Genomic DNA, 13592 nt, shown 5'->3' on the forward strand with positions numbered 1-13592 from the left:
TATACATCTACATATCTATATACGCATACACATGTATACACATGCATATGTATATATACATAGGTTCACTTTATCTCTAGAACTTCCCTCTATCCAGCCTGGAGAAGAGAAGGCTCCGGGGAGACCTTAGAGCCCTTTCCAGTCCTTCAAGGGGCTCCAGGAGAGATGGGGAGGGACTCTGGATCAGGGAGGGGAGCCATGGGACAAGGGGGAAGGGTTTGACACTGAAAGAGGGGAGATGGAGCTGAGATGTGGGGGAGAACTTGTTTGGTGTGAGGGTGGTGAGAGCCTGGCCCAGGTTGCCCCGAGAAGCTGTGGCTGCCCCATCCCTGGAGGGGTTCAGGGCCAGGTTGGAGGGGGCTTGGAGCAACCTGGGCTGGTGGGAGGTGTCCCTGCCCATGGCAGAGGGTGGGACTGGATGGGCTTTAAGGTCCCTTTCAACCCAAACCATTCCATGACTATGATTCTAACAGAGTTAGAAGTATGCAATCTATTTTTCCCAAGGTTTTTTTTTAGATGTTGTTTTGGGTTTGTTTTTGTCATGACAGTTACTCCAAGAGAATGACAATGATGCCTGTTTTGGATTCCTTACATTGTCACATGTAGGCCAGCAGAGACAGTGATGCATTGCTCATTAGGGGATATACTGAGGAGTAAAAAGCCTGCTGCTCAACAGTTTAACTATCGTCAGTTTACAAGTTGAATATTGGTGATCACTTCAGTTTTAACAAATAAACACAGGCAACTAAAATTGACCTTAAAATAAGCCTTAAACATGTACCATTTTGTCAGCTTCACAATTCTCCACAAGCCTTGAGCTCCCTGTGCCAGTGAGAGGACCCACCCAGCAGCCTTTTCTTTATTTCTCTTTTTTACTGTACTGCTAATCTCCCTTTTTTGGCTTGTTTTTCCTTACGTATTCCCTTCAGAACTTGGATGAACTGGATGTATTTGGAGAAAAGACCAGTGGTAGCAAAACTGTAGCTGGCATCTACACAAAGGCTCTTCTGTAGCAGCTCCATAAGCAGACCCTGGAGAAAAGACCCCGCGCTGGGGCATCAGAACTCATTAGCAGCCAAATATTCACTGCCATTGCTGGACCTCTTGTTTGTCCTAGGAGTTTTATTTCTCCTACTTATTTTCCACAAAACTCATCTGAATCTTCCATAATATTCTACCTAATATTCAAATTAGTCTTGAAATTGATTGTATTATTTCTTTTGAAATGTATATAGTAATATATTATTTTTACGTTTCTGAAAAGTTTAAACTGTGTTTTCCGAGTTTCTATGGAGAGTAAATAACACCTTCAGCTCTATGTAACATCATTAGCATTTTTCCCATGGACTTCTGGGTTTAAAATCTGGCCTGTATCATCCATACAGTTATATTTTGCATTCTTTTTATTTCACATCACTCTTCCTTCCATAATGTGGAAAGCCAAGCCTTAATAAGTCCTGATTATTATTCTTATGTCTTGTGATGTCCAAAAGTCTTAAAGAATAATAGTATTTGGAAGGGACCTCTCAGATCATTGAGTCCACGTCCAAAAGTCTTAAAGAATCATAGTATTGTCTAGGTTTTGGAAGGGATATTTCAGATCATTGAGTCCAACTGTTAACCCAATACTGCCAGGTCCACCCCTAACCCATGTCCCTCAGCGCTACATCTGCCCGACTTTTAAATACCTGGTCCACCCCTAACTTGTGTCCCTCAGTGCTACATCTGCCCAGGTTTTAAATACCTCCAGGGATGGTGACTCCACCACTTCCCTGGGAAGTCTCTTCCTTTTGGTTTATTTGTTCTTATTACTGTAATTTTATGCTTCCTTTTGTTTATTTGTTCTTATTACTGTAATTTTATGAGGTACTAGGGCTATGAAGATGATGAGGGACTGGAGCAGGGTACTAGGGCTATGAAGATGAGGGACTGGAGCACCTCTCTGCTGGGGAAAGGCTGAGAGACTTAGGGCTGTTCAGCCTGGAGAAGAGAAAACACAGAGGGGACCTCTTAAATGCTGAGCAATATCTAAAGGGTGGGTGGCAAGAGGATGGGGCCAGACTCTTCTCGGTGGTGGCCAGAGACAGGACAAGGGACAATGGGCACAAATTGGAAAACGGGAAATTCCATCTCAATGTGAGCAGGAGCTTCTTTGCTTTGAGGGTGGCAGAGCCCATTGGAAAATGGGAAATTCCATCTCAGTGTGAGCAGGAGCTTCTTTCCTGTGAGGGTGGCAGAGCCCTGGAAGAGGCTGCCCAGAGAGGGTGTGAAGTCACTTTCTCTGGAGATATTCAAACCCATGTGGACACGTTCCTGTGAGACCTGCTCTGGGTGACCCTGCTCTGGCAGGGGGTTGGACTAGATGATCTCCAGAGGTCCCTTCCAACCCCATAGCATTCTGTGATTCTGTGGGTGTGTGGTGCATATTCCTCTGTGCCCAGCTGCCTTCTCAGCTCCTAACTTAGAGGCAAACGTAGCCCTTGTCAAGACCCAGGGTTAGACCAAGTACAACCTTTGAAATAATCAGAAGGTGCTTTCAGGAATATCTCAAACTTTGAACAAGAGAGACTTTGCAGAGCCAAAGAGACACTTGAATGCTTTAGCAGACTGACACCACCAGTGGAACAGGGACACACACACACTGCTGGTGCACACAGGGCAAATAGACTGACACCACCAGTGGAACAGGCACACAGAGACACACACACTGCTGGTGCACACAGGGCAAATACTGTCTCTAATCCCCGTGTGTCAGCATCAAACTCCAAAAGGCTGATGGGAAGGGAAGAAAAAGCAAAGGTGTTGGCTGTCACTAATTCTTCCGTATATCAGACTTCTAAATTTTGAAGCTATTTGAGCGAGCACTTCGCACAAAGACCACAGAAGTCGAGGGAATCTCAGAGCACATTAAGATATGAAATGTCTCAGCAAACATAATTACAGCTTTAATTAATTAAAGTGATTAAAAAACCAGAAGGGACTAGTGTGGTCATCTAGTCCAAACTCCTGCATAATGCAGGAATTAATCAGAGAATTCTTATGACCTAATTAAAGTATAACTAGGAAAATATCAGCTCTTGATTCAATTTTTTCATGTGTGTCCAAGATTCCAATCTTGCCAAATTTCTCTAATGTTTTGAAGAAAAAATTGAATGTAATTTCTGTTCTGAATTTGTCTGGTTTCAAATTCCAGCAATACTGACTAACTTGAACGGCTTTCAATTACATCTGTTTTCTTGTAGATACTTTGATGTAATGTAGATGCAGCTTAATATATTTTTTTCCTGTTAAATTTACCAGACTGATCACTTGAGGTTTTTAAATTGAAAGGATGTTTTCCTTAATTGTGTTTCTTGCCTTTTTTTTTTTTTAAGTACCTCCAGTTTTCAGCAGCATCTTTGCATTGATGGCACCAAAGCCTATGTGGAATATTGCAATAATAGTAACACCAGTAGGAAATCTTAGGATACAATGACAATGTGGTTGGGGTTGGAGAAGACCCCTGGAGATAATGCAGTCCAAGCCCTCTGATAGAAACAGGGTCAACTAGAGCTGTGTGTGTGTATACGCTACCCTGTGAAATGTTCTTTTTTATCAGTACCTTCAATACACAGCCATGTGGGTGTTTTTTGGTATATCCACTACCCACAACTCTGTCTGGGGGGAAGAGAACTCTGTTGGATGGTCACTGGTTGCTGGGCTTATGGCATGGCCTCCAGTTTTGAAAGGGGATGTGAACAGCAAGTTGGTATTGGGCTTTAAATATGCTCATACTGGAAGAGAGGAGATGGAGGTGAGATGTGGGGAAGAACTTACTCATACTGGAAGAGAGGAGATGGAGATGTGGGGAAGAACTTGTTTGGTGTGAGGGTGGTGAGAGCCTGGCCCAGGTTGCCCCGAGAAGCTGTGGCTGCCCCATCCCTGGACGGGTTCAAGGGCAGGTTGGAGGGGGCTTGGAGCAACCTGGTCTGGTGGGAGGTGTCCCTGCCCAGGGCAGGGGGTGGAACTTGATTATCTTTAAGGTCCCTTCCAACCCAAACCATTTTGTGGTTCTATAGGCTTAAAGTTGAGACTCAGACTTGAAGTTGGGGAGAATCGCGCCGTACGATTTAGAATCCCTTATGTACAAATGTGGAATTGAGGATCTCCCTGAATTTTACTGTCGGGCATTCATGTTCCACTGAGCATCCTCCATCATTCCCTCCACCGTCAGCATCTTTCCAGAGTTAAAGCTTTACCGGATGAGTAACAGTATCGTTTGGGAATGTGGCCAACTACTTTTGTTCCCAAAGGTATTAATTCACAGTTGATCAATTAAAAACGGCATGACTTTCTTATTTTTAGTTATAAAAATGATTCAAGTCCTTCAGAATTTTAGGGGGATGGTACTGGCAGTGTTAAATCCTTTTAATCTGGACAGTTTTATTTATTTTCAAAAGGAAAACTTTACTGATCATAATCATGAAACATATCCAGTCAGACTGTAGGTGTTAAGTTATAGATATTACTTAGAATAGCTACAGATAATAGTCTGGAAGTATATTAAGATTGGTATTCTGCATTGGAGGCCCTATTAATCAGGTTTTTATTATCTCTCTCCTCTTGACTGATACAGCGTATATGAAATATATATTGGAGTACTGAGAGGAATAAATTCTTATCTGTTGTGTTCCAAGGCTGGAAATCATATCGTGGTGACAGATTTTCTCAGCCTAAAAGTTTTTCTAATCAGATGAGAATTTCACAGAGGGGTTAATTTTCTGAATGTGATAATGATGTCAGTGGTTATCGGTATAAATATAATGAGGTTATATGTGAGGAAGTCCCCTTCCCGCTCTCCTCTTCGATAAAATCCCTGTTGCTTGAAGTGTTAGATTACAGAAGGATGTAGAAAGAAATGAGAATAAATTAAGGTCGTTAAAGAAAGGGTGTCCATCATATTTCTGTCAAATGTTGCATCCAGACCTGAGCACGAATAGGATTGTAATTACCTCTCAAACCTCTTTTTTAATAGTCTGTGTTTGTATATCACTTTCTTCTCTGTTTAGCAAACAATGTTTGATATTATTAGTCAGAATGCAAATACTTCTTTGAAGTTGTGATACTCACTTGTAGCAGATGAAGGCCTCTTCTGAAATATCTTTAGGTTATATGACCGTCCTGCTGGTCCTCTGATAACGGCCTGCTTTAGACTGGTACTTTCTTCCTCTAGAAGAATGTAATTTCCTTAGAAAAATAATTTTGGGGCCATTAGTAGGACTATACACCATGTCTTCCTAAGATGAGCAACAGTATTCTACTGATGGTACATTTTACCTTCTGCATCCTTCCTTCCTCTCTCAAATTCTGTTTCCCCCCTAATTCTGGGAATTTTTCATGTCTTTACACATTTCTTCTTTCCCAGGACACTTGAGTGAATGTCTGGCAGGACTTAAACTCGGGGGTGGATCATGTGCTGGTTTTTTTTTTTATTTTGATAAGTATCTCACAGAGCTGTAAATAAGAAATACACATCCCAGAACAGGCAATTAGACACATTTTGCAAGTGTTAAAGCTTCTCAGTGCTTACTCTCCTCTTACTCTGTTGGGATGTTCCAAAGCTGAAATATCTTGTGCTATCAGTTTATAGTTATATTTCTAGTTTCAATATAAAATATAAATATTAATTGGGGATCACTCTAACTATCAAATTTGATCATCAAATTTTATTTTTTCAGTGAGCCTTTCACAGAGTTCCATAACCTGCTGCCTAATTTTCATAAAATAATTAGTACGTGTGCATCTACATTAATGTTTTGGTGAGTTCAGGAGTGAGCTTTTCAACTGAATACCCCAGTTTCCCCCACCTGCTGTATTTTGGTTTACAGGATATTCTCTAAGAACACAAATTGGATTTTGTGTCATGAAACCAGAACTTGCTTTCCAGGAGTGGACATTATGCTGCCTCAACCCCTAAAGAGCAATCCATTTGAGGTAGCAGTACATAAATAACATTGTGCTTTTAAATTCCGTTTCCATGTGTTGATCAAGTCATCGGTGCACCACAAAATTATCATTCTTATGTAGCTGGCAATCCATAGGATTGAAGGATGGAGTGGTGAACCCATTTGAGGCCATACCAAACTGGGAGTAAAAGTCTTGTCGCGCTGTTTAGAGCTGTAAGTGCTCAAACTACATTTCATAATATCATAATGGATATCAGGGGATCTCTTAATGCCATCAGATTCCAATTATTCTCTTGATTAACTGTTTATTTAGCCTCATTATACAGCTGGCTGTTCTGTCTTGCCTTGCTGTTTACAATTGGCATGGGTGTCCCACCATCACTCTCACCAATGACATCCTCTGCATTGAGAGGGAATTTGGGGCCGTCATTTGTAGTTCCTACTAAACACTAGTTTTCTTCTGGGCCTGAAACAGTTTTTAAAGAACCATCTAGGAGGTGGATTTCTGTTTCAATGTTAATATATTAATAAAATGCAGCTAAATATGAAGGAAGCTGACATAAAACCTCTTTCATGTTCTCTCATTCACAAGCCGCGAATGGGTGGCCAATTAACAGTGGAGTCCTCTTGAGAATTAATTGGAGTCCTCTTGAGAAGGAGCTTGGACACTTGTGTAGTTGACGTTTACTGGGAGGAGCTGTCGGTGCCTTCATGACAAGAATATTCTCAGAGAAAAACATTTTATTTCATGGTTTGGCAATGCCATGCTTTCCTTCACCAGTAGCTGTGATTTCCCCTTAACTTCTGACGTGAGCATTGGTTTTTAGGAAGTTAAAAATTGCATTAAGGTGTGCAATGGAAATTACCATAATGGAAAGTAGATCAAGGACTCGCTCAGCCCAATGTCTCCTATATTTGTGTCCAAAAGCAACTGTCTTGGAAGTAGCATAAGAAAAAGATGAAAATGTGGGTTTTTTCCACGCAATATTCTTCTATTCTTTGATGATTTGCAGCTCAGGGATCTCCTGATCCAGAAGGGCATCTTCATATCTATGAAACTTTGGATTCTCCTTGCTCTTTTGTTGTTTCCCCTCCACAAGACCTTGCTCCAACAAGTTCCACAGCTCAACTTGTCTTCTCCTGACCCTACTTTCTTCACAGCCCACTCCTTTTATTGGACAAGTTTCTTATTCCCCTTTTCTGTGTCACTCCGGATTGTACAGTCTTTAGTGTATCCTCTCCAGGTTATCTCTTCCCAGCCATTTTTTGGGGGTGAGTTTTATATTTGAAATGAAGTTTGTGTGATTGTTTCAAGGAACAAAGTCACTTGGTTTCATCAGCAACTTACAGACCCCTTTGGTGCAGACCTCACTGCAAAAGAGGTTGGTTATTGAAAATATTTGGTGGTGTCAAAAAAAAAAAAGCTTAGAAGTAGTTGCCACCCTAAGTAAAATATTAGCCAGACACTTTGTAAAATATGATTTATTGATACTTATGTAAGAAAATACTTACAAAGGAGATCTTCTGTTTTAAAGGGAAATACTCTTTTTTAATAAAAATGTCACTGAAGGAATAATTCCTAGAAATGTAGAAGGCACTTAGATGCTGTGATGGCCCAGCACTTCCATGTGTACAGACAGTCCCAATGTGCTGATTTTTAAATGATCAATTAGATCTGGATTTGGGGTCTGGAGCACAAGTCTTATGAGGAGAGGCTGAAGGAGCTGGGGGTGTTCAGTCTGGAGAAGAGGAGGCTGAGGGGAGACCTTCTCGCTCTCTACCACTAACTGAAGGGGGGGTGTAGAGATGTGGGGGTCGGTCTCTTCTTCCAGGTCACAAGAGATAGGACAAGGGGAAATGGCCTCAAGTTGTGCCAGGGGAGGTTTAGATTGGATATTAGGAAACATTTCTTCACCAAAAGGGCTCTCCAGCATTGGAATGGGCTGCCCAGGGAAGTGGTTGAGGCACCATCCCTGGAGGTGTTCAAAAGATGGGTAGACATGGTCCTCAGGAATATAGTTTAGTAATTTTTATTTCCTATTTCTTATTTTTTTTTCAGAGTTAGGTTGATGGTTGGACTAGATGATCTTTAAGGTCCCTTCCAACCGAGACGATTCTATGATTCTATGATCTGAGAACCGAAATAACCCATTATTGTTCCTCAATTATTCCAGAAAACAGAGCCCTAGAGAGGTGAACTAAAAAGGAAAAAAAGGGGGCAGGAAATTCATTGTTTAACTAAATAAATATGCACTCAATTATTTAATTTATATAGAAAAAATTAACTTCATATATAGAAATTATTCTGGTATGAGCCAGATGTGAACAGAATTATATACAAACTGTTTAAAAAACCCCCCAAAACCAACAACAACAAAACCCCCCCCAAAAAACCCTCAAAAACCCCCACAAACAATAATTTAATAAAAATGCACAAAACAAAAAATTCCAACCAACCAAACAAAAAAACCTCCAAACCAACTTTGCTTTTTTGGGGGGAGGCTTAGAAAGCAGGACTAGGTGAATGTCTTTAGAGAGCATAAAGTAAATAAATGAGCTATTTATCATTTATATATAAATCTGAATTTTCAGCCATAGTAGTTTTCATTTGTGCAGAAGTTTTAGTCACTTCTGGTTTTGTTTTTTTTTTTTTTTTTTCCGGAAGGATGAGAAGTGAAAACTGTACAGAAAAATTGAACTTGTGTTCTAATTGCATTTTTGGTGAAATAATGAAAGTCTTCCAATGATGCTACATTACTCTGTAGACTAAGGTACAAAAATGCTAATTTCTTGGTAGACTGCAGCGCCCAATTTGCATTCCAAATCAGACTGCAGAGGTCCCCAAATGAGTAGGTGCCCTCAGAGTGTATTTAACCTGTGCTTTTCCTGGGTAAATTCATACCAGTGTGTGTAAATTCTATCAATATATGTAAATTCTCAACAGTGCCTGCCCCCTCATGTACGTACCCACCTTTTGGTGCTTCACCATTTTAAGAAAGTCCTTTTTTTTTAATAGGGATTGGAAGTGTTTGGCTGCTTTTGGATATGAGGAATCAGGAAAAAAGAATTGATGCAAATAGTGTTTTAAATCTCTGAACTGCCCCCAAATTTCTGTTTGCTGTGACACTGACAGATGACATGTACGGCGTGTATAATTTGCAGCAATTAATGTCATGTATTAACGATGTCGTGTATTAAATTGTGCTTGTTTGTGTGTACAAACACACAAAATGGGACTGTTCTGAAGATGTTTTCCCGAATATTAGAAGGATAATGTGTATTTGTTGTCACCTCCAGGTGATACAGATCTATGAGGAGGGGAGTGAAGAGTCATATTATTCTTAAATGTGCTGCTCCAGGAGGGAGGGGGAAGGAGGGGTGGGGGGAGACAAATAATTCAGCATAAAGAACCCACAGGCATCTGGGCTTTCCCACTTTGGGAGGAAAAAGGGGGAATTCTGGGCTGGTGGGCTGCTTCCCGTTAGGAGGACACCCCTCCATCCGCTTTCAGCTCAGCCCCTTTCCCATTTAAAACACGGATTTCAATACAACCCTCAATTTCTTTTCTCCATTTTTTTTCTTTTCCTTTTTTTTTTTTATATATGCAAAGCGAGGCTTATGAAGCGCTGCCGTTGCCAGAAGGGCTCAGACCAAATTTCCCCCCCTCTCCCCCCAAAAAAATTCCCCGGCTCTTGGTTTTTTTGAATACCTGCTTACAGTGGGGCACAATGGGCAGCTCGGAGAAGAAAAATTGATAATCTTCACGGAAGAGTAATTTGAATGAAATTACACTTGACAGCCCGTCTCCAAGCAAACGAGGAGAGCGAAGGGAGCCTTGGCTAAGCTGGGAGGACTTGCCTAAGCCTCTGCTCTTGGAGCTTCCCAGGGAAAAAAAAAATAATAATAAAGAAAGAAAAAAAAAAATCCACACTTTTTTTTTTTTCCTACATCTGCCTGAAGCTTTTGATTAATTCTCTGTAGCTGTTTCTAGTGAAGAAAGGTAGCCATGGAAGAGAATATGGAAGAGGGACAAACACAGAAAGGTACAGTGATCAAATCGCTTTCTCTTTGCAAGGAGCTGATTATTTTGCTGTTCCTTATTTGCCTTAACGACACGCTGTAAGGTCCGTGACCAGCTTTATGTGGCAGATGGGGAAAGATTTGTAGGGTTTTTTTCATGCCATTTACTCCATTTGTCTCTCTGCAGCAGCACCTACCATTAATACGGCGACCGTCAGCTGATATTTAGCATTAAAAAGATCCAAACGGCAAATTTTACATTTTCAATTGACATTTTAAATGTAATGCAGCCTGTTTCCCACCCCGGGCTTTGTTTAACCTTCATTTCTTTGGTGTTTTCATGCTTGTCGAGCTGGGTCAGGGGAGGCTGGTGGGAGCCAGGAGAGAGCTGCTCGCACGATATTCAGTGGGCTATTTAACAATGCAATCAGTATTACACCTTCAATGAGTCTGAACAAAGACACGGGGGATATTTGGTATATATTTAAGCAGGGTGGGAATTTCCCTCTGCCTTTTTTTTCCCCCCCAAGTGGTGTTTTTGCAATGTGTTGAAGCAGAGGGGCTTCTGTTCTTTGCACGGCACAGATTTTTTTTTTTTGTGCCTTTTGCTGAAACGCAGGTTGAAGCTGAAATCACTCGAGCACAGGGAGAGCGATTCTCTGCTGCTGTTCAGGTGGAAAACAACTGGGGGTGCTGGGATGTGCTGGCACTTGAAGGTGCAATTTAACGTTATTGCTGGCTGTTAATTAATTAGAGAATCTCTGAGAAATATGGTGCTTTTAATCTGAAGTGTTATTATGTACGAGCGACATCACAGTGGTGAAGGGAACCAAGGGTACAAGCGACATCACAGTGGTGAAGGGAACCAAGGTTTTTCCATTTTACTGCAAGCACAAAGGATAATCCTAGTGAATATTTACCAGGTTAAACCACCTATACTTTTCATTTTGCATTTCTTTTTTGAATTTGCTTCCATCTTTGCAGAGGATTTAGGAACTTGCCGAATGGTTTGCTACAAACTGCCTGCCAAGGCATATTTTTCTGCTTGATGCCATATTCTGTTGTTCCGCTCCCTGCTCAATCTGCTTTTCTCCATGTAAATGTCACCCTTCCTCATTAGAAGTGACCCATTTAGGCAGGAATTGTTTATGGGCTCCCCTTGCTGTAGATGCAGGGGAGAGAGTCATGAGAAGAGGAAAGGAGGATTTATGTGCCCCCCTCTGTGTGTGCACGTACTTATGTCTATACAGAAACAGATAACAGATCAGTAATTTCAGCACTTTCCTTAGCTAAATTTTTTTATTTGCAAATGGCAGAAATAATGGGAAAGTACCAGGCAGTTCAGGGTTGGGTTTTTTAGCTGAAGGTAAAATCAATACTTTTATTTTATGGTTCAGGTTATTTATTGTACTTTACATTTAGGAATTTAAGATGGGCTTTTTATAAACTCTGAAATGCATTTGTTTGGGTGTTTTTTTTCCCCCCACTTAAGTGGATTGAACTGTTTGGCCACTGAAGCAAAATCCTTCATTGTTACTGAATGCTATTGCCTGGAGACAACAGTGTCAGAAAGAAAATCCCTAATTTCTTATTGGAGAGGAAGAAGAATCAGAGAAAAAAGTATTATTTTGTATATTAAAAGAAGATGTTATTACTGATAAACCAGGTCCTCATTGTGGGTATGACACGCAGCTGAGTGACCAATAGCCACTCCAAACGGGGTGATTCACAGTGTGATTACAACAGCTACTGCTCTTCTCCCCCACCCCCGTGGACAATGCCATGTGTTCAGCCTTTTTTTCCCCTCAGTGCTCCCCAGCTGTCAGCGCAGACAGGGGCAGGAGGATGTGAAAAGCTCACAAATTACACGTATTTTTACCTTCTCGGTGTGGAAGGGGCTGCTGCTCCCTTGCTGCGACCGGCCCTGCGCAGCTGGTCTGTCAACTGCCCTCTTCCCACTTTGGATTACGTCAACTTCTCAAACGTGTCTGGAGTTTGAAGAACATGTGCAATTCGGGAGGAAAATGAAAAAAAAATAATTCATTTTTGAATTTTTTTGGTGGTTGGAATGATAGTGAAGTATAGGGATGATTATGAAATCATGGATCTCCTTAAGGTTTGAGGAATATTGACTGTTACTAGTATGACTTCATACTTCTCTTTCATAGTTCCTGGGGTTTTTTTTGCTTTCATTTAGCATGATCTATCTATTATCTATATTATCTATTACTATTGACACCCATAGTGTCAATATATCTATTGCTTATCTATATATCTATAGATATATAGATATCTATATATATATATCTATATATCTATTACTATTGACACCCATAGTATAGTTCCAGGTCATCTGCACTGTTTTTTTCTAACTGTAGTGTCCCAGCAACTTTAATTATAATTCATATATTCTAATTTTGGTCCTCCTGCTATCCATCTTGAGTGAAACCTTTTCTTCCCTCCCCACTCCCCCCCGCCCTGGCTTTCTGCAAAATCAATGGGAGTGTAAATTGTCACCTCTCATCAGCTCCTGAGCCCTCCCCAGCAGATGCTCCCAACCTCCCACAGAACAGCATTACGTCTTCCTTTGCAGCCATGATGGACAGGAGGAGCTTTCTCTCTCTGCATTTCATAAATATGCCAGAGAGAGCTCTAATTAGGGGCTTTCTGATTCGGAACTTTTCTTATTTTAAAGAGTTTCATGCAATAAGACATGAACTGCCAACAGAATTTGTGGGTCCAAATAACGACCTTCTGCCTGATACCGTCTCCGTGGGGTTTAGCACTTGGGATTTCTTTATGGCTGCAGCTCGGAAAATTGTCAACAGGGAAATGCATTACGTCTGTTTTCTGAAAATAATGAATTGTGAGAAACTCTAGTTCAAAGCAATGACTGAAAAACACAACTGGACGTGTGTCGTCCTCCCCCTGTCCTCCCCCTCTCCCTTCTTCCCCCGCTGTTTTCTTTCTATTGGCCTCGGAGAGTGGGGTTTCTTCTTGGCATCACTCCCCTTAATATGGGAAACTGAGATAATGCTGTTGTCCAGCAGTTTTCATATGTCAAGCTGCAAAAATTGGCACCAGCAATAATTTATATCCACTCATTTTTGGTTTCAAAGCAAATTAGAAGACTTGTTTGTTCCCCCTTTTTTCCTTGATCCTTTACTCGGGAGGAGGTTTCAGAGGAGTTTGCAGCACCTTGAGCTGTAGCTGTGCCTAGAACTGAAAATGCGTAGAAAGTCTGGCTGAAATGTCAGCTACATGGGAACACTACAATATATTCTAAGGGAAAACGTCATAACATCTCAGGAATATCAGTTTATTCACAATTCCCATCATCCTGACATTGTCCATGCCTCCAACTGTGACACACCGAGAGCTCTGATGGCCAACGTGCTGCCTGGGAAACCCAGCATAACTAAAGCCCGTGATTTATTTGACTGGTTTATTTTTCAAAACCCATCAGCTCCGCTTGGAAGCTGAAGTTTCGCCGATTGTCTTTAGGGATGCATGCTAATTTTGAAAGCCTCACGCATAAATTTGCATGTGTCAGGAGTAGGTCTCAAGTGCCGGCGATTGAAAGACGATGACGTCAAACTCTTGGCTCTGCTGGCTGGAAAATAAACA

General features: G+C 41.2%; 1 protein-coding gene across 1 annotated transcript in view; it reads left to right on the forward strand.

The window, feature by feature from the left end:
- Positions 1-9398: 9398 nt before the first annotated feature.
- Positions 9399-13592, forward strand: part of GPM6A (glycoprotein M6A) — a 126604-nt gene continuing 122410 nt past the window's right edge. Inside the window, exon 1 of the mRNA XM_014949701.1 lies at positions 9399-9988. Coding sequence (XP_014805187.1) covers positions 9952-9988 — 37 coding nt within the window. The 5' untranslated portion in view covers positions 9399-9951. The remainder of the gene's footprint in view (positions 9989-13592) is intronic.

This window comes from Calidris pugnax, unplaced genomic scaffold, assembly GCF_001431845.1.
Source record: "Calidris pugnax isolate Ruff unplaced genomic scaffold, ASM143184v1 scaffold195, whole genome shotgun sequence".
Classification (NCBI taxonomy): Eukaryota; Metazoa; Chordata; class Aves; order Charadriiformes; family Scolopacidae; genus Calidris; species Calidris pugnax.